This window comes from Alligator mississippiensis, chromosome 11 (assembly GCF_030867095.1).
Source record: "Alligator mississippiensis isolate rAllMis1 chromosome 11, rAllMis1, whole genome shotgun sequence".
Classification (NCBI taxonomy): domain Eukaryota; kingdom Metazoa; phylum Chordata; order Crocodylia; family Alligatoridae; genus Alligator; species Alligator mississippiensis.
The window spans coordinates 14,406,362-14,429,137 of NC_081834.1; the positions used below are offsets into that span (position 1 = coordinate 14,406,362).

The 22,776-nt window shown below is 44.1% G+C and overlaps 1 protein-coding gene across 2 annotated transcripts in view; it reads left to right on the plus strand.

The window, feature by feature from the left end:
* ACAN (aggrecan) overlaps positions 1 to 22,776 on the plus strand; it is a 77,049-nt gene that overhangs the window by 12,962 nt on the left and 41,311 nt on the right. For both annotated transcript variants that reach the window (XM_019477903.2, XM_059714591.1), the window contains one exon: positions 22,359 to 22,435. In XM_019477903.2, the coding sequence (XP_019333448.2) occupies positions 22,366 to 22,435 (70 nt within the window). In that variant the 5' untranslated portion in view covers positions 22,359 to 22,365. The remainder of the gene's footprint in view (positions 1 to 22,358; positions 22,436 to 22,776) is intronic.

A 22,776-nucleotide genomic window follows, 5' to 3' on the forward strand; every position in this document is an offset into this window, starting at 1 on the left:
TGCAATCATTAAGTATGTCTCCACTATCGCATGCTTCCCACAAGCTACAAGAAGAGGAACTTCAGGAGGGATCTTAGTCAGGGGAGAGCGATGATGGCCACATGCTCTCGTTTGCGCTCTCCCTCTCCTGCACTGCTCTCAGTGCCAGTTCACTGCAATACCCCAGGTCCTGGGAAGTAACACTTAAATATGTTGTTCGGTGAGGCAACTTCAGCAGGAAAGGCTGACAGTCACCCTCTACCCAAGAAAACCCTGTAGCCCACTGCTTTAGGAGACTCTCCAGGGCAGGAGGAGCCCTTTGTTCAAATCCCTATGCTGTGTCAGGCAGAGAGAGGAATTGACTCTATACAAGCATCCAAGCTGCTGGGCTGAAGGGTAATGGAGGAACAGGGCTCCTTTCTCTTCCACTTTGTGATTGGTGCCTCAGTCCCCTTGTAAATACAGCTTTTTGCTTTCTTTTAATGTACCCAGTAACACAACCAGTCATTTGGGGCTAAACAAAGCTTTCATTTGACTTAGGATAATTTTTGCCCTCAATTTGCTGAATTTTTTTTTTAAATGATTACAGTAAAGTCCAAAATTACATTCTTTTTTTTTTTTTCGGTTCATCTACTAAATCAAGAGCACATTTATTCACATAGCCCTACTGCCACATTTTCTGTTCACTGGATCAGTGTTTCATCCCAGGCCCAGGCTTTGCTCGTGCAGATAAGTCAGCATCTGTGGAGGATCTTGGAAGAAAACAACTTCTGATGTGTCTCTTTTTTCCCTTCCTTGCTTCCTCCCTCCTCTTCCATCTCCCAGCCAGCCCAATACAGTAGGACTTTCTCTTGGACCTCTGATGGATGCTCCTTCTGTACCTGACCCAAAGCAAGCTTGTTCAGTTGTAAACCATCTTGTCATTGCCTTCTGTCTTGTTCAGGTTTTGTTTCAGTTGTACAATTTGGCTTGGCTCAAAAAGGATCACTATAGTCGAAAAAAATAAGGGGAGATTTATTTTCCAGCGGCTTTATGCCCAAAATAAAAAAAAGGAACAGACTGAACTAAAGACAGGGGGAGAGGCAGAGTATTGTTGGAATAAATGATTGACGAGGACTGAATGGGAGCAAATGAGCAGTGTCTCTGCCTGCGTTGCTCAGATGCCTCACTCTCGGGGAGATAAGAGTGGGCAGTAAGAGTCAGAGTAAATGCAGTAACTGTGCTGGGTAAAATGTCTTTGAAATGACTGGTGCATAAGGCGGCAGCTAAATTCCCTTTGAGGCACCTCATTTCCAGAAAGGTATCAACCAGCTGAGAAGAGTCAAAATGAAAATGGAGGGATGATTTCTGAGACAGGTTATCTGAACTAAATATTCACAGTATCTTGTGGCTCAAAGTGAAGGGTATGGGCATGTGTAAATGAAACAGGGGCCCTAAATTGAAGCGGTGGGTTTTAAAAAACACTGCTTTGATTTAGGGCTGATTAAACCCCCATGTCGCACACACACCTTACCTGCCTCTCCTGCGGGGAGGGGAGGGTGAGCTGCTGGCGGACAGCACAGTCCATGGGCTGCAGGGTGGGGAGGACTGGTGCTTCCCTCCATGGCAGTGGCAGCCCCCCACCCAGGCAGCACCCACCCACAGGCACCCGGCTCGGGCAGTCCTGGAGGGCCACCGCAGCCACAGAGGGAAGCACTGGGCCCCAGCACAGCTCAGGCAGGCAGGCAGGCTTGGTAGGGGGGAGATCAAGCTCGCCACTTTTCTTGGGCAGAGCCTGCTTTCCCAGGCTGCTGCAGGGCTTCCTGCAGAGCTGTGGAGCTGGACAGAGCCCGGTGCTTCACTCCACAGCTGTAGGGGCAGCACGTCCCAAGTCATTTAAGGTGCGTTACACCACCAAATTTCCTACAGCAGCTGGAATTAATGCTCAATATGCTGCTGAGGTGTACAAACACCGACACCATTAAAGCAATGCAAAAGCATTTAGTCCACTTTAAAGTGTCATGCACACACGTCTCTCATTTTGTCTGCACACAGTATATGTGTCATGGACAAACCATCTGGCATGTGAAGGGTGTTAGCACACAGGAGAGGGAAGAATTGCATAGGATAGCATAGAAGAGGTATAAGTAGAAGTCATAAGAGACATGGACCAAAGGAATAATTTAGGATGAAGAAAAAGAAAAATGTAAAAATAGATGGTGGAAGAACCTCCCAAGGGAAGTACTGGCAGCTCCATTGAATGAGCTAAGCTAGAAGTGGGCAGCATGCTGGATGGCACATTAGCTGGCAGCGGTGGAGAATATGACTTAATGGGCCTTTTCCACAAATGAGCTTTGGTCTGTGATGGGACTCTAAAACAATGAGATCTCAAACTGCTGGGTTTGCACTGCAGTGGAAGCGTCTGCAACACATATGCTGGACAGTCTGCAAACAAACTCGTGACTTTCCTTATTTGAAAAAGTTCCAATTCATAATGGTTCTCTTCATGCATCCCATATTTATCTTAGATCTGTGGAAGGAGACTCTGCTCTCCATAATCCATACAATACCTGCCGTCTTCAAAAACAAGGAGGCTAACAGGGACCACAGGGAGGCTAAGGGTCATCCTCCTTGTGACCTGGAACCAGTGGACTGAGACAACCAGCTCCTTTTGGGCTGTGGGCCAAATGGTTTTAGGGTGGTAATAACATTCATTTGCTGTTGAACTGGGCCCGACTGGAACTGGATGAAAGATTTTGTTTTCCCTCCCTAATTACCTGTATACCACTGAGTTTTCCAGATTGGAGGCAGTCAGCATTGCTGTTTTACACTTGGCCTATGCCTTAAAGTTTGGCTGGCATAACTGGTTAGTTACAAGTGGGGGGGGAAAAATTACCCCCTACTCCAGCGAGCCGTGCCAGTAAAAGCCCTAGTGTAGGTGCTGCTGGCCTAGAAATGAATCCATGCTATTTAATGTTCAGTCCCTGGTATAGCTCTACCAGCAAACCCCTTAAGTGTGGACAAGCCCTCAGTAGTGAGGAAAGACTCTAATGCCTATCTCTGATGCTCTGTGCCATTCAGTCCCCCTTTTCCTGGAGCATATGGGGGACTGAACCATGTCACTTCCCATCTGAGACTACTCCATAAAGAGGGTTTCTCATGTCCCATTCTCTGGTTATAGTTTGAACATGACATCTATGGCTTCACTTGGTTCCATTTTTGTCCCTTAAAACTGGACTGGAAAATATAACACGAAGACCCCAGGCTTATATGATGTTCTCAGGACAAATACCACTGACAGCCAGATCACCATAAGTAGAAACCTACTCCACTATTTGGTGTAGTACCTTTTTCAGACATAGGAACAGGTAAGGTCATAGCAAAGCTCTCAGATGCATTAGAGTTAGGCATTCACATTGCTCTAGAAAAACAGTGGAGCTGTTTGGTTAATGCTGGTGCTGAGAGAAGCATGGTCAGAAGAGCTTTTTCTATAAGGATCTCTCTGCATTGTGAAATAATCCACTAAAGAGACTGTGCTGCGTTAGCACTTATTACACATGTAATAAGGTAATGGAGGTTCACATGTCCAGAGGGAAATGAGAGCTTGATTTGAATATGTGGAAAATGGAGAAAGAGAGAGAAATGAATCATTACTTATCTGCCACATATATCAGTGACCTCAATTTCCCACTATAAGGAAATTCTAGGGGTGTGAAGAATCATTGCCAAGACGATGAGTTCACACCCTAACCTCAACTTTTCCAAAATGCTTCCAGCAAGCCAACAGCATGTGGCTGGCCCATTGGCAGTGCCCAGTGAACATCACAAGATAAAGCATCTTGCCTCCCCCAGCCACTTACCAGCAATATTCAGGCCCCTTCCCTGACAAAAAAAAATTCTGTGCGTCTTCAAAATGTCCGAACAGGAGCAGGGGTGGAGCTTTTGTCCTTACGTATGAAGCTAAATTGTGCATGCCCTGAATTTATGAGACAGGAAGCCTTTTTGGTAGGAAAGTTTGAACTGAAACAGCTTCATTTAAGAAAACCTAAATGTGGTGTTTACATAATGTCTGGAATTAATGCAGAGAAAACTTCTAGGTGCCAGCACTGGAAAGGAAAAATGGAGAGCAGAAAGGGGCAGGTACCAAGCTGGTCACAGAGTTGGAGGGTCTTTGCCCAAACAGAAAGGATAAATGAAAGGCTGCTTTTCCTACTGTTATGCAGCAAAGAGGACATGTTATTCTAGATCATCCTATGCCATCAGCACCAACCAGGCAGGCATTCAAAGCTATGCCCTCAGTGTTATCCTGGGATGTGGTCACCCAGCAGAGCATGACATTAACTCCAGCTGTATATGTAGTCCTTAGCGAGAAGACTAGCAGCTGCATATGTGATCATGTGCTATGTTATATGTAGCAACTGAATAATGTTTCCTTAACAGAAACTAGGTGTGTAGGATTGATAATTCACACTAAGTGGGCACTCAGTGATGGCACCATAAATCATTCATGCCAGCTGTGTGCTCCCATGAAATGCCTTTACTTTGAGCTACAGGTGCAGCCTGATAGTATGATAGGACAATAAATATCAGCTAGGTGGGCTGCACAGTCACATTGTGCATTATTAGCATGACCTACATGTGTGCCATCACACAACTCTAGGTCCCCATGTGGAGAGCAAATATGATATTGCCTTCAGAGGGTCAATGGACTTTGGGTCATAAAACGATACTCCCCAGATGCGTTAGTTGCTGGAAAACTTCCTCTCATTGTCAACTCATTTCAGTCTCTCCCATTCAAGTCAACCCAATCCACACAATGTACTTTCAACATCCACCTATTGCCAGGTTACAGTCCACTATTCCCTGTGAAGATGTACATTATAGCCATCATGGACTTGTGATGCAGAGTAACAATAGATGACAGATCTCAGTAATAATTGAAGTCATTTAGTTACCCCAGGCACAGGTCTTCTAAATCTCTGCTTGCCTTTGGCTAACATCTGCTGTGATTTGGATTTATAACCTGAACACAGTGTAATGCACCCTGTTATGTACCAGACAAAAATGGCTACTCTGTCTACACAGTCCCTACATGAACTGTATTTAACTTGCTGCTTTGTAAGGCTTTGGGGGACAAGCTTGACTTGAATTCAAGTCAAGCTTGTCCTCTCTTCTCTTTGTAAGATTATTCCATCCAGCTGTATCTGAAGCACTTACAGACACAGAAGTCATCCTTATTCCTTTGGCTAGTGACATCTAGGCACTGCTTCCCATTCCCAACCTTTTTCATAATGCTGTTGGCTAATGAAAGGAAATGAGTCTGATCAACTAGGGGTTAGAAGACTTGTATACAAAAAAAGTGGCAACTCTCTCCCACTGATTAAAATAACTAGACATATATCATCTGCACACATATGGGTAATTGCAGAGTCTCAGCTAAGTATTTTTAGAGGATATATAATAGGGGTTCTTATTAGCCTGGCGGGATGCAGGGAGCTTTCTAGAAGTCCCCTTTTTAATATGGTTCATGGCTGAAATATTAGTAAATTAAGTGCTCCAAGATCAAATAGCAAAGACTAACTCAAATTCATTCTGGGGAGCGGGTAGGTCTGTAGTCCTGTAATTATTACATAAGTGTCCTCCATAAGAAGACCCTCTGCTTCAGTCCCTCTTGGAGATTATGAAAGGCATGTAGGTATCCAGAGAGGGACACGGGCACCTGGTGAGAGTTTGTTTGCCTAAAAATGCAGATAGCCACCTCAGACCCTTTAAAATCTCTCCCTTGGAGCTCAATTCTGGCACTCTTAAAGCACTCTTAACTGATATCCGAGTGAATAGCAGAGTTAATGCCCGAAGGCAAAGAGAGAAACTCCACTGAGCAGCTCTAAGCTAAGCACAGAGGGGAGCTGGGGACGCAGGGCAGCCGTGGTACTGCTGCGCAGCCAGGAGCAGCACAGGAGGTGCATGAAATCCCGAGGACTGAGCTGAGCAGAGCACAAAGCACAGCACAGCGCATACTTCCAGCAAAGCTTCCACCCATGGAACTATGCTTCTGAGACTTGCCACTATTTTGCCCCCTTTCCACAGCCTGCCACAGAAGCATTCTGTGCTTCAGGTTCACTTAAACAACACCCAACCAGGGATTTTGCCATGGAAAGACACTTTTTGCTCTCTCTGGTGGAAACTCCCACTGGGAAATAATTGTTCTGCCTCTTTGTGAAACAGGTGCAAAGCCAGCACTCAGGAAGCATTTCCTCCCATGCCCAAGAGCCCTCCCAGTGCTTGTGTACCCTTCATATGCCATGCTGGTCAGTCCCCTCAGCTGCAATAAGTCAGATCAGCTTCCTTGGACTGAGGCTGGGGCTACACCCAGTGAGGGCAGCTGCAGATCTGGCCTCTTGGGCTCCTGCTCTTGGCACGCACCACTAATTAGACTTCAAAGAGTAAAGGCTGCAAACAGGATCCAGTGCCACACACCAAGCAAAAAATAATGTGAGGGGATTCTCCCAGCCCCTCTTCCTCTTGTCCTTCAGCAGGATTCAATGGACCCTCTCTTGGGTAGGTAGTTCTCATGCTCTGGTTGCTCTAAGCAGCCCTCTATACCTTGAGTTGCTCCAGGCAGGAAACTGGGGTGTACTTAAGCAACTAGTTTCACACTTCTTGAGGCACTTGCTTAAAAATCCAGCGCACTTAATCAGAGGTGGTTTGATCAGGGCTCTTTAAAGGCCCATTTTTCACTTCCCTGGATCACTGCCTAACCCGATGTCTTCACGCTTGACATCCACTGCCAAATCGGTTAGTAAGCTGACTTTCCCTGGCACCATTTGGCATTCTGCCTCCACCTCACGGTAGGAGTGCTTCTAAGGGCCAGGGCTAAAGCTAGAAACTAAAAGGCAGCTACAGAGCACTCACTTGGTCTTTGCAGTGCTGCTTTGGTAGCAACATGCAGATAAGAGATCATGCTACATTTGATTTGCCATTCAGCCCCCAGTGATAAAAATAACACCCTTTATTGGAAGGCCACTGCAAAAGCAATCCCCCAGAATTCAGTCAATGAAGGGTAATATCACCCAGTGTACAAGGCTTTCTCGTTTGACACCCTGCAACGAGAATGACCTATATAGCTTCCCCAACTCAGACAGGCTTGCATTAGGCTAGATTTGAAGTGTGATAGAAGAGGATCTAGTTACGTAGAGAGGCAGCAGGGCCTGAGCACCTATCTGGGAGCCAGGAACTCCTGGAGCTAGATCCTCATCTGTTCCGGATCTACATAGTTTCACTGCAGTTCATGGAAATCAGTGCAGCTGACTCAAATCAGTGGAAATCAACAGGCAATCAACTCAGTGGTCAGGCCCCACTCTTCTTCTAATTCCTAATGACTGTGAAAGGCCTGAGGTACACAAGGGACATATCAGCACCATCTACCTAATCCAGCAAAAACCTAAGGGAGCAAGTTCCCTCCTATGCAAGAACTCTGCTCTGCATAGGCATGTATTGGGGAGCCCCTTTCACTCCCTGATTTGAAAAGACTGCCCCATCTACTATGAAATTAAGAGCAGCTGCTAGGCATATAGTCTAAAATGGACACTTACAGGCACAGAAGACAGGTAGTATAGAGATTCATTCTGCCAGATCCCATCCTGTCCCAGGTACACCCTGTGATACTCCTCCTCTGACACATGCCCACAATAGAAATGACAGTTTGAGAGAGCTGTCGCAGGACCCCTAAGGTCAGGGGCATTCCTCGCTGGCCATGCCCCAGGTTTTAGCATAGCCTGACCAGGGCAAGGGGGCAGATCTACTAAAAGAATCTGGTCAGTTTTATTTCCAAGGGGAAATTTCTCCTTTTGTTTACCAGTCAATTGGAAACATGATACTGCTTTTCTTAGCAAGAGCAGCAATTTAAAAACCTTCACCCTGCTATCCCTGGCTGCTCGGTCTAATAATCAATAGGGGCACATGAAGATGCAGCTTGATTGTTGTTCTGGGAGGAGTAGAAGTGATTTTAGAGTGTCCTTTACTCTTTATGAGTGAAATCCTCCTGTGCTGCCCAAGGCATATTCCCCAGCTAAGTCCCACTTCAGCGCTCAAAATAGGTTTTAAGTAGGGCTTGTTACTGCATAGGCCTTGGAGTAGCCTTCTATCTATGGGTGAGAGTCACTCTATTTAGATAGGCTACAAGCTAATGGAAGTGAGCCAGTGGAAACAGGCTGCATCTACTGCACCTAGATCGCAGCTAAATGATGAGGAATGGTTAGTGGCAGTGCCTGATTCCCTGACAGTAATGTCACTGCTGGAATTAATGCTTTCAAGCATGCAACAAATATGATGGCAAAAACAGGGAATGGAGCTGGAGTAAGGGAAAAGATGGGGAGTTTACGTGTCCTGTGCTTGGTGAAAGGAAGTAGCAGAATAGATTGAAAGAGATTCAACCGTGGCTGCAATCAGCAAAGAGCACAGAAGCCTGTGATTTTAACCTTTTCAGATTCAAGGCTCCCCCACCCAGAAAATGCCAGCTCTTTGCTTTCACTCATTTCTTGACTAAAGAAAAATACTAAAGCAATTCTTCTTTTGTAAAAAAACTCAGAAAGACCACAGTGGGTCAGAATGTTTTTGACACTGTAGGTTCCTATCTAAAATCTCTGGATTCATCTTATGAATCATGTTTGCATCCCTAACTGTGCTAATATTTCATGGCACCCCACATCACCCTTGAAAGGTTCTCACACCACCCTGGTGGAGACTGACTGACATAAATTGCCTAGGCCAAATAGATACAATTTGAGGAAATGAATAGCCCTCCTGGCAAAGCCTGCCCAATTTGTGCACTGGACAAGCTAAACAGCTATGGATTTTCCCATCTCCCTCTTCCCCCCTGCCCCTTAAAAAAGCAAGGAAATTAAATGCAAAAAGACAAGGTTAGCACAGCTTGTTAAATGAGAATTGTGTTCAGAAGTCTGCCAGGCCCACAAGTTCCATTTCTCCCTGCCATGCTAATTCAGCCCTGACATTTGTATGCATTAGTACCCTTCAGTACACAAAACACTTTCCTCACCCGTCGCACACTTCCCTCCTCAAGTATCTCCTCAATATTCAGATCTTTCAATGGGCTCCCAGTTCTAAGCTCTGGCCTGTTCTCCACTATAGCCTGTTACTAATCAATGCATCGAGCCCATTTGATTTGGTCCAAAATCCTTTGCTCTATGGTAAGTTTGTAAAACAGCATCCTCCTATGGTGCTAATTAGATAAGCAGTGATGAAAAAGGTTATTTCTTGGGTTTACTAACAAGTTGTCAGAGTGCTGGCTGGAATCTCTCTAAAATGGTCATAGCCAAGAGATGACCCAGGAGCTTTGAATCTGTTCTTCCATGCTAACATAAAATCAACCATTCCTTAGGTGATAGTCTGGTGTATACTGAGTTTGTCCCAGCTGGGAGTCATTCTCATCTGGGGCCAGTCTGAACTGGTAGATTCTGTGCTGCCATTTGATATTTTGATGGAGAATAAGGAAGGAAAGTTTCCTTACTGTGGCAGGTAACATGAGATACCATCTATGATTCAGGGCCAGCTTCACACACAATACAGGGACTTGCCTGCTTTCTGCCTTTGAAGTTCACAGAGAATCTACTGCACACATGAGCAATATGGATAAAGAAGATGTCATGAGCCAGGCAAAATATAGGGCATTTTGCAAGACTCCTGCCTATTCACTCTGCTTTGGAGTAGTGCAATATATTAGGAACCCGATGATACTCCAAGAGGTCAGTCTTTAAGGAACTGTCCCAAAGCATCCTCAAATGTACAACCCTGTTCCAGCTCTATGAGCAAGTACACCAATAGCCACTTTTGGTTCTTGAAGTTTGGGGCTTTAAACTATCTAATTTCAATCCTTTCACTGATGCACTCTAGCCTTCTTTCCCACTCTGAATATTTTTATCTAGCCTTCTTTCTTCAGGGAATTTGTTTTGAAGGATTAGCCTCTGCTGTTGCCTCACTGTATGTTGTTCTGAATTTTTCTATGTGAAGATGTTTCTGAAATGTTAGATCAGTGGTGATGAAAGTTTTTAGCAGATGCTGTTGTCTAGTGGCAGGCAAAGAGTTGGAAGAAGATAGGAGCCATCAAACCTTCATTAAGAGGTCATGTGACACCAGAACCTCTTTAAAGGTTTGAGAAAGATCAGAAACAATTTTGCACACCAAAGTATCATGACAGAGGCTGTTCAAAGTACTGGACAGCTCCTGACAAAACCTATTCTGGCAGCATTTGGGGCTTGGCTTACAGGGCAGAGTGGTTCAAAGAGGTGGTATTCAAGATTCCAGGTGACAAATCAAACTTCTGAAGGCTTTGGGAGTTTCTCTTTTTTGACACAAAGGTTAGCCTCATTCACTACAAAGCACAATTCTCATTCCATTCCAATTCTGTAGAACTGAGTTTTACTTCTACAAGACTCCAAAGCCTGTGTAGGTGATAGTTGGGGTCTTTCTATCCCATAGAGGGATGTGGTAGCAGATCAGCCAAGGTGCCTTGCTCCAACTCCAGTAGCCTGATTTTGAGCCTTATTCTGGATTTGTGCCAAAGGCTGTCCCTGTAAATGTCTACCTGGTGATTTTGGCCAAGGAGGCAAAGGTGGCCAGGCATGACGCTGACCACATCACTCCCTCATGTGCTGTTGGCTACCCAGATGGGCATGTCTTGACCACACTCACTCAATGGGCTGTTGTGTGGGCTGACCTTTGACTTTACCTCCCTTTATAGATGGTTTAAATTGGTCAAAATTTGGCCTTCTTACTTTGTGGGACTTTCCAATATTCCAAGGTTTGTTCCTGTTTCAGATTTGGACTAAAATTCTGAATATGGAACTGCTTTCTGCAGAACAGAAAGATTGTGAAAAAACATTCAGTTCAGATGCAAACTGCATGGTAGTGGCTCAACCAAATGGAAAGACAGTAGGGCTAGGGACAGTCATGCAAAAAGCCTGAGCCTGAATTGATTCAATCTTTGCAGGTTAGTCTAACCTGGCTAGGTTGAATCCATTTGTAACTGCACAGACATCCCTTCTGGACTGAAAAAATGCAGGTACATGCCTGTAGTGGCTCAGGCTAGAAGCCGGAGGGTGCTAGAGCAGCCCTCTCTTCTTTTGCACAGGGCTGAGCTGAGGGGGGTATAGCCAGGCCCCAACAGGACACTGATTAAGGAGAGGTTCCCCCCCTCCTGGCCAACCCAGCAGGGAATTGGTGACACAGTGTTTATCACCCCTAACTCAGTGTTTATTACCCCATTAAGAAAACAGAGGGACATTACCAGCTACCTGTTGATTCTGTCTTTGTCCCGTCTGCCATAGCACGCACCATAGCCAACATGTAGTCTGCTAGCTAATGCTGAGACGTGTCTGTGTAAGGCAGAGGGGACAGGGGAATCCCTGCTTACCTTGGAGTGGTGGGGGAGGAGGGAACAGGGGGAAGCCAAACAGATGCCTGCAGTCTCTGCTGAGCTCCAGCCAGGGAGCAGAGGGGAGGGGCCAGCTCTGCTGTGGAGCTGAGAGCCCCGCCCAGCCCAGAGAGCATGCTGGGATGCTGGGAGACTCTGATTTAACTTAAATCAGGAACAGGTCTGAGGCAAACATTGCATAAACCAGTTTGACCCAAATCAGTTAAGTCTGATACTACATTCAACCAGGTTTATCTCAAACTGGTTTCAGCCATTTTCAAACTGGTTTATTGCACTGAACATCTGTTCTGTTACAGGTTTAAACCAGTTTCTGATCACTTAAACCAGTTGATGTGTAATGTCTGTCCCTGGCCTAGTGCACTATAAGAGACTCAGTACAGTTAGGCATTAAAGGAGCAGGGCAGCAGGGGCACCCAAACTACACCTCCTATAAGGCATCTCAGTTGCATGCAGATTCATTTCAATCCCACCCCCAGTTCAATATTTCATCTTGATTTTTCCGACAGGAAAAAGGGAGGGAGGGAGAGCATTTTTGGCTCAAAAGAAAATATTTTGATGGAAAATCCACAGTTAATTCTAGTTGTTCTGAGATGAAAACCAGGGTATATTAGCTTTACTGCAGAGAAAGAAGCACCTTGAGAAAGAGTCATTGCTATCTTTCATGACTCATGTATCTTGTAGTTAGTTCAGGGAACTGGGAACCGGAGCTCCTCAGTTCTATGCCCAAGTCTGCCACTGGCTTGTCCATGTTGGCTCACCATATTTTAGTTTACCATCAGTACAATGAAAATAATGATCCTTACCAGTGTATGCTTCATAGAAGTGTTACTAGGCCTCATTAATTTCTGTGCAAAGCTTCAAAAGCCACAGATGACACATGCTAGAGACAAGCACGGCACCCTGACATTCGTGTATCTGGAGTCCATGGGTGCTGGATAAACATAAGGTAGAGAGGACCTGGACCCAGCCAGCTGGAGACATTGCCCCATCCCGACCATTATTAGATGAATAAGGACCCTTCCTCTTCCTCTAGCTTAAAGAAAATAGCGCTGTGTGATGGTAGTGTTAACAGACACCAGGCAACCCCACAGACAACACAAGGTCTTTCAGACTGAGAACAGTGTCAGGTTTGAGCACCTTTGGTGAAAATGTGCAGTGAAAGAGAGGTTTCCTTCATTTACTTTCTATGTGCCGCAAATATATGTGTTGCAGAAGCTGTGGGGAAGATCCGGGAGGGAGACTCTCTTAAGCATTCATTTGTCTGACGGTCTAAAGAAATGTCAGAATAAAACACCATGAAAACTCAGGAGTCAGTCAGCACTGATGACACGTCTCATGTGAAGGATGCTACTTGTTGCCTGCTTATTTTCATGTATATGATGTCATTTCTTTGTTCCTGAGTGGCAGAAATGCTCCACTGGAGGTGGCAGGGTATCTATCCTGCTTTCTTCTGCTGCCTCCACGAGTGAGTAGTTTGAAAGCTCATTTAGGTGGGAGGGTGCGGGATGTGAGTCTGCTGCTAGTGGCAGAGGCAGGGTGGGGAAAAAGGGACCAAAAGACCCTATGGTTAACCTGCTTCTGATCTCAATCATGCCAGAGTGATTCTGGAATAATTCTCTTTAAGTCAACAGAGTAACTCTGGTATAAAATGGATGTCAAATCAGAGAAGTTGGATCACAATGTGGTACGTACCAGAAAAGAGTGATTTATAGGGCACCGTGCGCTCAGTAGGAAATATGCAGTAGGCAAAACATCTGGGTTTGCATCTCTACAGTTATTTCAGTTTGTTACCAAAATCTCTTTTGGGCCTCTTACTTAGAAAGCGACAGCTTGCCTGCCCAATAATGGGGACTGAAGTAACTGTAGTAGTTATAATAATTCACACCTTCAGATCTTTTGGTTTAAGGCTTATTTTGGTCAAAGAGTACCTTTATACTAAATTAGTTAGGCTGGCGCTTATAAGATATTGGAATGGGGCTTTTAGACTGGAATAAATGTGCCTGTAGAAAGACTCAGACTGAAGTAACTTAGGATGTGACTTGTAACTGGGATGGTTACTTAGGCTTCTCTGGCTGTAGAGAAGCCCAGGGAGAGAATTTCTTCGCTGTGTTTTCTTCTCTCGAGGTGCATGTTCCTGCCGGTGCGGGGCATCAGTGGGGCTGCGTCTGAAGTTCATGACTGCGAGAGCAGGGGGAGTTTAAGGACAGGAGTGAGGCAAGGTGTGTGGGGAAGCCTGTCACTTTCCCGAGTCCTGAACAACCACTCTCTTTCTTACTACCCACGCCCCAGTAAAGTCTCTCTCTGTGCCTCCAATTTGCCGTCTCGTGCTGAAAGCCAATGAGGCAAGAGCTGCGGAGCCTGGCAGGATGGGAGGCGAGCCCCGTCAAGCTATAAGCAGCGCACTTCGATGACACAGTATCAGCGTAACCACTGCCACGTTTCATTCTTATTCGAAAAAGGACTTTATTGTCCCAGGAATCATGTCAAAACCAGACCTGGCAGGAGCAGCATCCAAGCAGCCTGCTGTATAAAGGGCTTACTCTCAGAATGGTTTGGAAGCCAGACAGAATGGAATATTTCTCCTATTTTCTTTACAGCTGAGAAAACATGAAAAGTCACAGGAGCATATTTATTACTGAATTTCTATTCCAAAGTTTGCCTTATTTAAAAAAAAAAAAAAGAAAAGAAGAGAAATAAAATTGGTTTCCCTCTCTTTTTTTTTTTTTTTTTTTTTTTTTTTTTTAATTCCTCCTCCCCTCCCATTTCCTGGACTAGGTTGAGATTTGAACAGAAACGCTCTCAGTCCTGCAGAAGGGCTCATAGCCTGTGGGGACAATGGGGGATTTGTTCACTGAGGTGACAAGGGAATGTGTCTTATTCTTACTGGAAAAAAAATGTTGCTGCTGGCTGTGAAGATTGGCAGAACCTGGGGCACCCCCGATGTACAAGGGACTAAGCCCCGCTGTAGTTAGAAGGAGACATATTTCCTTCAGCTTAAATCTTCCTCCAAAGCCTTGCATTCATTATTAAGTCCTGAAAATAGTTGAAATAAAGTTAGGTGACTAAGGAGATCACTGGTCACTGTCCTGTCGAAACTGAGATGCCTCCCACAATAGGGTAAGAAAGGGAGAGAAATGAAACCTTTGAGGGGAAAAAAGTCCACGGCTAAGTAGATAACACTCATCTGATTTCTTATATAGCTGCCTCTTAATATCTAAGTGTTAAAGAAAATATTCTCCTGGACAAAAACACCATTATGATAAGGTCAGTTTGATGCAGACCCTGATACACAACCATAAATCAGAGGTTGCAAAAATGCATCCTAAAATAATTGGGCATAAAAGGAAGACACAAGAAACTTAAGTGAACATGACAGTCTCTCTCCAGAGTGCGGATCTCATGAGCTATCCAGTACTCAAGTTCTGTCTGTCGGGGACACTCAGGATGATCTTTTTTCTTTTCTGAATCACCAAATTACCAGAACTCACTGATCTGCAGAATGCAGCTGCATAAAGAAATCTAGTGTAAAATGCTAACCAAACCTTATTCCCATCTCAGTGACTGATTAGGAGAGGTATGATGGCTGGACTTTTGGGTGACAGTTCAGTTTAATATGTGTTCATCTAGACTGGTTAGTTTATTTCTCTTGCCTAAGACACCATGTGGGGAGCCATTACCCGGTATAGCATCTCCTGTCTACCCTTCCTCTTCCTCACAAAATCCAGAAAAAATCTGTCCTGCTCACTCCATTCACACAGTTTCAGTAGCCCTGGTATCTCATTAAGCAAAATTTTTTTTTTTTTATGGAAGTCACCTTAGGATTGGGAGTTGTGCTTCTATCACCTGACCTCTACAGAGATGCACCATATGATCCTGGCTTCATATTTGTGACATTGTAAGCCTCAGGAAACATTTTCCACACTGAGTGAGGATGTGAAAAATCCTGTCTTGTTTGTCATATGCAATCAATTAATGAAGTGCTAAAACAAGGAATAAAAAATGTGCAATAACTCTATAGTTACAAATTGAACATGGGGCCACGGTTGCTCCTGTGGCTGGGAGCCTGCATCTGAGCTGGATTTCCAGCTGAGGGGGTGCACCATGCGTCCCTGCATCTGGGATCCCTACCAGCTGGGGGGGCTCTCAGCCACAGGAGCTTAGTACTTGCTGGTGCAGGGGGACCCCAGGCAGTGATCCCAGACTCCCCTGCATTGACAATAAGGTATGATGAGATCTGATGTGTGGCATGGCAAGAGGCATGATTGTGTGACTTGCACATCAGATGCCATCGCACCTTGCAAGCGAACATCTGGTGGGCCCTTCCTGAGTATACAAGCCTTAACTGAAATTCTAACTCTTCCTGCTAACTCACTGTCCACAGTTTTCTGTACCTATAACAGGCAGTGACCCTAATCCTAATTTCAATATTAAATGTCATCAATTTAAAACCCACCCCCTTCTTATATTATTTCTGGAGGTAGAAAGGTTAAGAATGCTGATAGGTGGGAGGATAGTGAAGAGCCCACTTGGTAAGAACTGCCTTTGGGCCCTGTGGATGGGGTTTCTAGCTTTCATTTAAGGTCAGTTTTTCACTGTTCTTTTCATGTAACGCCTCAAAAATCGAACTGATAAGTGGGGGCATTGCATAGTCCAAAAAAGGCAGGCAGCTCAGGTCAAGAGCAAGTGGGAATCCTTTTCCTTTTCCCACCTGTTCTCACTTCTCATCCAATTCATCGCCTCATAGACAGAACCCACAAAACTTGGCTGCTGCCCCTGAAATGCAGCAGGGGCTAGTAGAGGAGTCTCCGTGAGGTTCTGGGGATGGGACAGTCCCTCCAGACTTCATGCTGCCATCACACCCCAAACTGCCACACAATTATTGCTGGCCAAGTGCCACCCTTTCCCTGAAAGCCCTTCCACTCCAGAATGCAACCATGCGCCACTCTGGGTCTGTCCTCTGCTGGACTGAACTCAAGTCTGTTAAGATAAAGGCTCATCACTTATTCTGCTACATGCATGTCTCCTGAAACAGAAAGGCTCACCCACTGTTGAGTGACTTGTACCCTGTCATCCCTCCAGAAACTAAAAAGAATATTTACAATCCAATAAAAATAAAATGATGTTATAAAATCATCGCTGTTAAGAGTGGAAAATTAACAGAGGCCTTCTAAGCAAGGGGATGCCACAAAGCAGAGCTTTGTACAAACTGCTGGAGAAGACCTTCCCAGAGTAATTAAAGTAACAAGGAATGGAGAACATGTTGCAATCAGGACAGTGAAAAACAGGCACTTGGTTGAGTTTCTTACTGGCAAGGAGCTGGGACTCTGAAGCTGGCAGAAAGGCATATATATATCATTATCCTAATTTGATTAAGCCACACCTGGCAGAATGAATTCACTGTCTTTGAGAAGGGTGTAGCTTTTCCATGACTAAACTTCCAATTTGGAAAATGTTCCTGCCTTCCCTGTTCTTGCTGTGTGATGAAATACACCCCCGTTTGAAAGACCAGTACAAAGATGAAATGGGAATAAAGGGGGCAGGGTTCCCATCCTCCAGAGTCACTTTGGTCTCCAAATTTTAAGCAGTGCTACAATGAAGCTACTCTCCCCCTTTGCTTTCTTCATAAGCAACAAACACAGGAGTAACTTGGTAGTGTTCAGTAATGTTCAGTAGTGTTCAACCTAGAATAAGTAAAGATCCTGGAAGCCTTTTTCATACAGCCAGATCCTAGTGTATTTAATGAATCTTTTTGAATCATTTTTGGATAAGTGACGTCTTATATATAGCTAGAACAGGCTACAACAGATGTGCTGACAGTACAAGTTTGCCTTAAAATAATCCCAGTGATGTGTCTTCTGCCCTGTGGGGACCTCCTCATACCTGCCCAATGAAGGCAAGGGAATTCAGACACCATGGCTCATTCAAGTCTTGGCCTCTCTATTTCTTCGAGAGAGAGATCTATGGGAACATATTATACTTGCATTTTTTGCATGATGTGGGTGCCTATCTCAGTAGATATTGAACTGAAAAACACACATCCTCCCCTATATTTCATTTCATATACAGCAGATTATTAGGTGACACCAATTCAATTACTAATGATCTGGGCCATAAAAAAGCCAGTGACCTGCTGGGCACAGGATTGCTATTAGATCAACAATCAACTGAGCCATGTAATCCCTTTGGATGTCTTCCATCTAACAAATTAGCATTACATTTCAGAGATTGGACCAAAGCTTTCACCCAGTGCTTTAAAGTCCATAGGTAGGCACAGGGACTGTGTATACATTCATGTCCCTGCAGTGCCTAGCACGGTGAGACAACAGCACAAATAAAGAGTAGTTAGTACTGGTTTTAAAACTTAGACGTGATGGGGCTTATAACTTTGGGTATAGACTGGGCAAGCATAACAGTTATATGAGTATTAAATTGTTCTGTTATAAACTGTTCAATATAACCATTATATCTGTCTGCCCCTATACTAGTATAAGTAAAGCTAAACTGCTCTAATGTTAGGCTCATTTCATTCATAAAGCCAAAACAGTATAGTTCACTTGTACTGGCAAAGGAGCAGACAGATGAAACAGTTAAAAGAGTTAATGCGCAATCCCAAGTGGCAATTCCCCCCACCCGCCCAGTTCTCTTTAAAATGGCCTAAAGGTACATCTGTCCACAGCCGGAAGGGAGGTTTCACCATTATGTAGATTCATATATTAAGCCTAGTCTTCAGCTGGTTAACTTTCTCCTGCACAACTGTATCACCATATGACAAGTGCCTTGAGATACATATTCTCTGTGGATTGAGATATGGCAGTCTTATTTTGGGTGTGTTTTTTCATTCTACAAAATGGCTTTTATAAGACAGTTAAAAATTTGTGTGAAGTAATTATTCATAAAAAATGATTTCTGTACTGCCTACAGCTAGGCATAATGCATAATACAAGAGGAGAGATTGACACTTTAATACATTCATATTCATAGATTGTAAGGTCAGAAGAAACCATTAATCATTTAGCCTGACCTCCTGCATATCAGAGACCCTTAAATTTCACCAATTTACTTTGCAATGGGCTCAGTGACTTGTGTTCATCTTAGGCATCTTCCAAAATAGTATTTGGGATTCATTTGAAAACATGAAGAGATAGAAGATCCACCTTGATAGTTTGTTTCAGTGGTTAATCACCCATGGTGTTAAAACATGTGCCTTATTTCCAGTTCGACTATGTCTGCCTCTAGCCATTGATTTATATTGTGCCTTTCTCTGCTAACTTAAATTCTCTGCAGGGATTTATTCATTGTAACCAAATTACTTCCCAACCTTCTTTTTGATGAGATAATCGGGTTAAGCTTTTCAAGTCTCCCACTGTAAGGCATTTTCTCCAGATCCAAAATCATATTTTATGGCTCTTTTCTGCATCCTTTCCAGCTTTTCAACACCTTGTTTTAAAATCTGGACACCAAAACTGGACATATCATTCTACTTTGGTCTTACCAGTGACACAGGGAGAGATAAAATCACTCTCCTACTACTGTTCACTACTCCCCTGTTTATAGGTTTTGAGTTGCTTCTCCCAGGATACACCTACTGCCGTCACGTGGCCTGGCCCTAGACATAAAACCTCTGTGTGTGGCTGTATTTAAACACACTGTGTTGCACATCAGTCTGTATGACTGTCCTGTCCTGATCAGTATGCACCATTACTCCAAATGTGTCCTCAGTTGTATCATCTTCAAATTTTATCTGCAGTGGTTTTATATGTTTCCAGATCCTGGATAAAAATGCTGAATAGCATTGGCCTAATGCCACTGCCTGTGGGATGCCACTAGAAACATGTGTGATGACTGCTTTCTGAGACTGGCCAGTTAACCTATCCTAATCCATTTAACATGTGCTTTGTGGAGATTGTGTAGTACTCATTTTGAAATCACAATGTTGTGTGGCTCTAAGTCAAACAGTATATGAGAGTCTGTTACAGCTACGCACTTACCTTCAGCAAGCAAACTCCTGATCTCAAAGAATGCGATCAGGTTTGTCTGGCTGCACTATATTTATAAACCGATGTCGACTGACATTGATTGTTGCTACCATTCATTCTGTATTGCTTAAAGTCTGCATCAGATCTTACTTTTTCACTGGGGATGATGTCAGGTTAAGACATCAGTCTGAATTTACTCATATCATCCTGCTTGTTCTTTCTGAATATCGGTACATTAGCACTCTACCAGTATTCTGAAATTTCTGCAGTTTTCCAAGATTTTATTTTAAATGAGTATCAGCAGGCCAGAGGTCTACTTTGCCAGCTCTCTAAGGACTCCTGAAGCAAACTATCTAGCCTTGCTGTTTAAAAATGTGTATCACTAGCCCACAGATTTTAATATTCTCCTTGCTTTCTAATGAATTGGAAATGACTTCCTCCTCCATATGTAATAGAGCCATATGGAATATTGAACCCTTCTGCCTTTTCTGCACCATTATTAACATACTTAGCTAGGTATGGCCTACATATTTTCTAGGATTTCTTTTGTTCCTAATATACGACTTACATATATTTCACTCTTCACCTGCAGCACCCACTGCTGTTCCAGTCCCAGCCACATACACACTTCTGCTGACTGTTCTCAAGGCTCCCTACTGTTTTAAACCTGGCCAAAACACACATAGCTTCCCCATAGCAACCTTGTGATTACAAACTTGAACGCACAGGTTTCTCTGCCAATGCATCCCAGTCCTGACCTGCAGTATCCATTCCTAATGCAGGTCTGAGCCTCGGTCTAGAGAATTTCAATTTGTTTAATATTCAGTTCCTATAGGTAACAGTTCGCTAGCAACCAGTTTAAGACTTATAAACACAGTTTCTAATATGGATCAAGTAGGATTTAAACTCAGTTCTGCCAAAGTGAAAAGCTAATGTCCTGACTTTGGAAGAGCTTTCTTATATATGGTCTTCTCTACTATGCTTTCAAGTAGGATATTTAATGGACTTCACTACCAAGCCAATAGCTGTGTACTCTGGCCTTCATAATACTCTCTGTTGATTTCAGCCATACCAAGACCAGCTGAGATCTCTCTAGAGCTGAGGAGACAAACAGCTGTTATTTGGATAAGGGACCTTCAAGGAAAACCTAAGTGATTCAGTAGGTGGGGTTCTTCCTTATGAGTCAGTACTGAATCAATGCTGCAGTCTCTGGTGTGGATGAATGCTGTGTTGATAGAGAATTTGTCTTTTGAATGAATCTTAAATTGTGCTGACCACTTGTGGTTATTTAAAACTTAATAGCATTATTCACAAGACCACCTTGGTTGCCTTGCTCACATTCATTTCTGAGCTGTTCCATTCTCTTTCCATAATTTGTTCCTTGTATTTAACCTGGATAAAGGACTTCGCTTCATTTCCTTGAACTAGTCTGATGTGTTGGATTCCTCTGGGATATATATAGAGAATGCAGTTTTTACAGTAGAGCTTCCACTTACAGTGGTAAATATTAGGGCTGTGCGAGGCTTCGGACCGTGCTTTGGACCCAGAGAAGCTTCGGATGCTTTGGCATCTGAAACAGCATGTCTGGATTGAAGCGCTGGCTTCTTTAGGCTTTCTGAAGTGGTTCAGAGCTTCCCAACCACTTCAGAAAAGCTTCAGAGCCGCCTCAGAGATCCGACCATAGGGTATAATGGGGAAGCAATGAGATATCTATAACTTTGTTGTTTTTTATCTGATGTGGATGAAACTTGCAAAAGTAGTAGCTTCTGCTGAGAGCATGAAAGCTGCCAAGGTTGAAAAAGATTGGTGCAGGGGTTTTGGAGGAATTGCACCCCAAATTCTTGAAAGCAAAACTCATGTCACGTGTATTTGTTACACCATGGGGTGGGGGTGGAAACTGCAGGGGTGGTGGCCCCTGATCAGGCCACAAAGCCTGCCAAGTTTCAAGAAGATCGCTGTAGGGGATTGGGGGGGAACTGCACCTCAAGCTGCAGACAAGCAAAACTCATGACGTGGGTGACACTGTGTGTGTTAAGCTGCAGCGGGGTGAAAGCTGCAGGGATGGTAGCCCCTGCTGCAGCCATGAAGCTTGCCAGCTGTCAAGGAGATCGGTGCAGGAGGGTTCTGGGGTTCTGTACCCCCTAGCTGCTGACAGGCAAAACTCGTGACATGGGTGCTTGTGCAACTGACTGTCTCTGTCTTGGGGCAGTTGATTGTCTGTATTGATTATTTCCTCTCCTTAGTCTGTGGTTTTGTAGGTGTTAATCATTGTTTGTTAACTCATTAACTCATTCCGGATCGAAGCCGGAACCTGGTCCAGAGCTCTGGATTGGATCACTGGCATCTGAAGCAGCTGGATCCAAAGCTGAATTGAATAGCTGCCTACTCGCATAGGCCTAGTAAACATGTAAATGTGATATAAGCAGTTAAGTTGCAACCTTTAAAAAGGGCCAGACGTCCTCCAGAATAACCTAAGTTGTACCAAGTCCATCCAAGGCACCGGCCAAAGTTTCCAAGCTGGCTTGTTAGATGGAAGATACTGGTGGTGTGGTGCCTTCATTCTTGGTTTTCTGGGCTGAAATGTAGGGTTTGGTGGATACAATGTGCATTTCTGGGGTAGAAATACAACACATATAAAGCTCAATGATCAAATTGTTTTTCAACCCAGCAGCAATAATCAGATCACAAAAGAGAGAGAGCATGTGAAGCCACTATAGTAAGAGCATTGTATATAACCAAGGTTCCTATTTTGAGTGGCTGAGTTATTGGAATAAGATGGGCGTCTCCAGCTCTTTTCAGGGCAACATCTTGTCCAATAAATACTCTCACACTAGTTTCAGGGTAAAACTGTAAAAAAAGTATTCTGGATGTTCCTAGCTGCCCTAAGCTATGACATTTGCTCCTTCTGAAGGGTCCCATTCTGTTATGATCACCTCACAGTAATAAATCCTGTCTCTATGTGTTGTTTCTTGCAGGTAAACTATGACCACTTTGCTATTAGTGTTTGTGTATTTGCGAGTCATCACTGCAGCCTTCTCTGTGGAGCTTTCAGGTACGTACAGGGAGTGAGACCACTGCTCGGTGCTGCACACAGTATCTAGCAAGCCAGCGTGTTGCAGATTGTGTCCCTCACAAAAAGCAACACCTTTTGTAACAAGCTTACCTCTGAGTTTATTCATTTCCCCCATAAGTAACAGGGGCCTTCTTTTTGGCCACTGCACTGCCTCACCATGTTGCTGCTGCTGTGCTCAGGAGAGTAAAAGATAGTTACAGCTCAAGTGCCTAAATCTTCAATACTACATCAGTTGAATAGTGTACTAAAATTAGGCCTGTGCAAATAAGGAATATTTGACTTGGATTCAGTTTCAGCCAATTCATAGGATAGTGATTCGA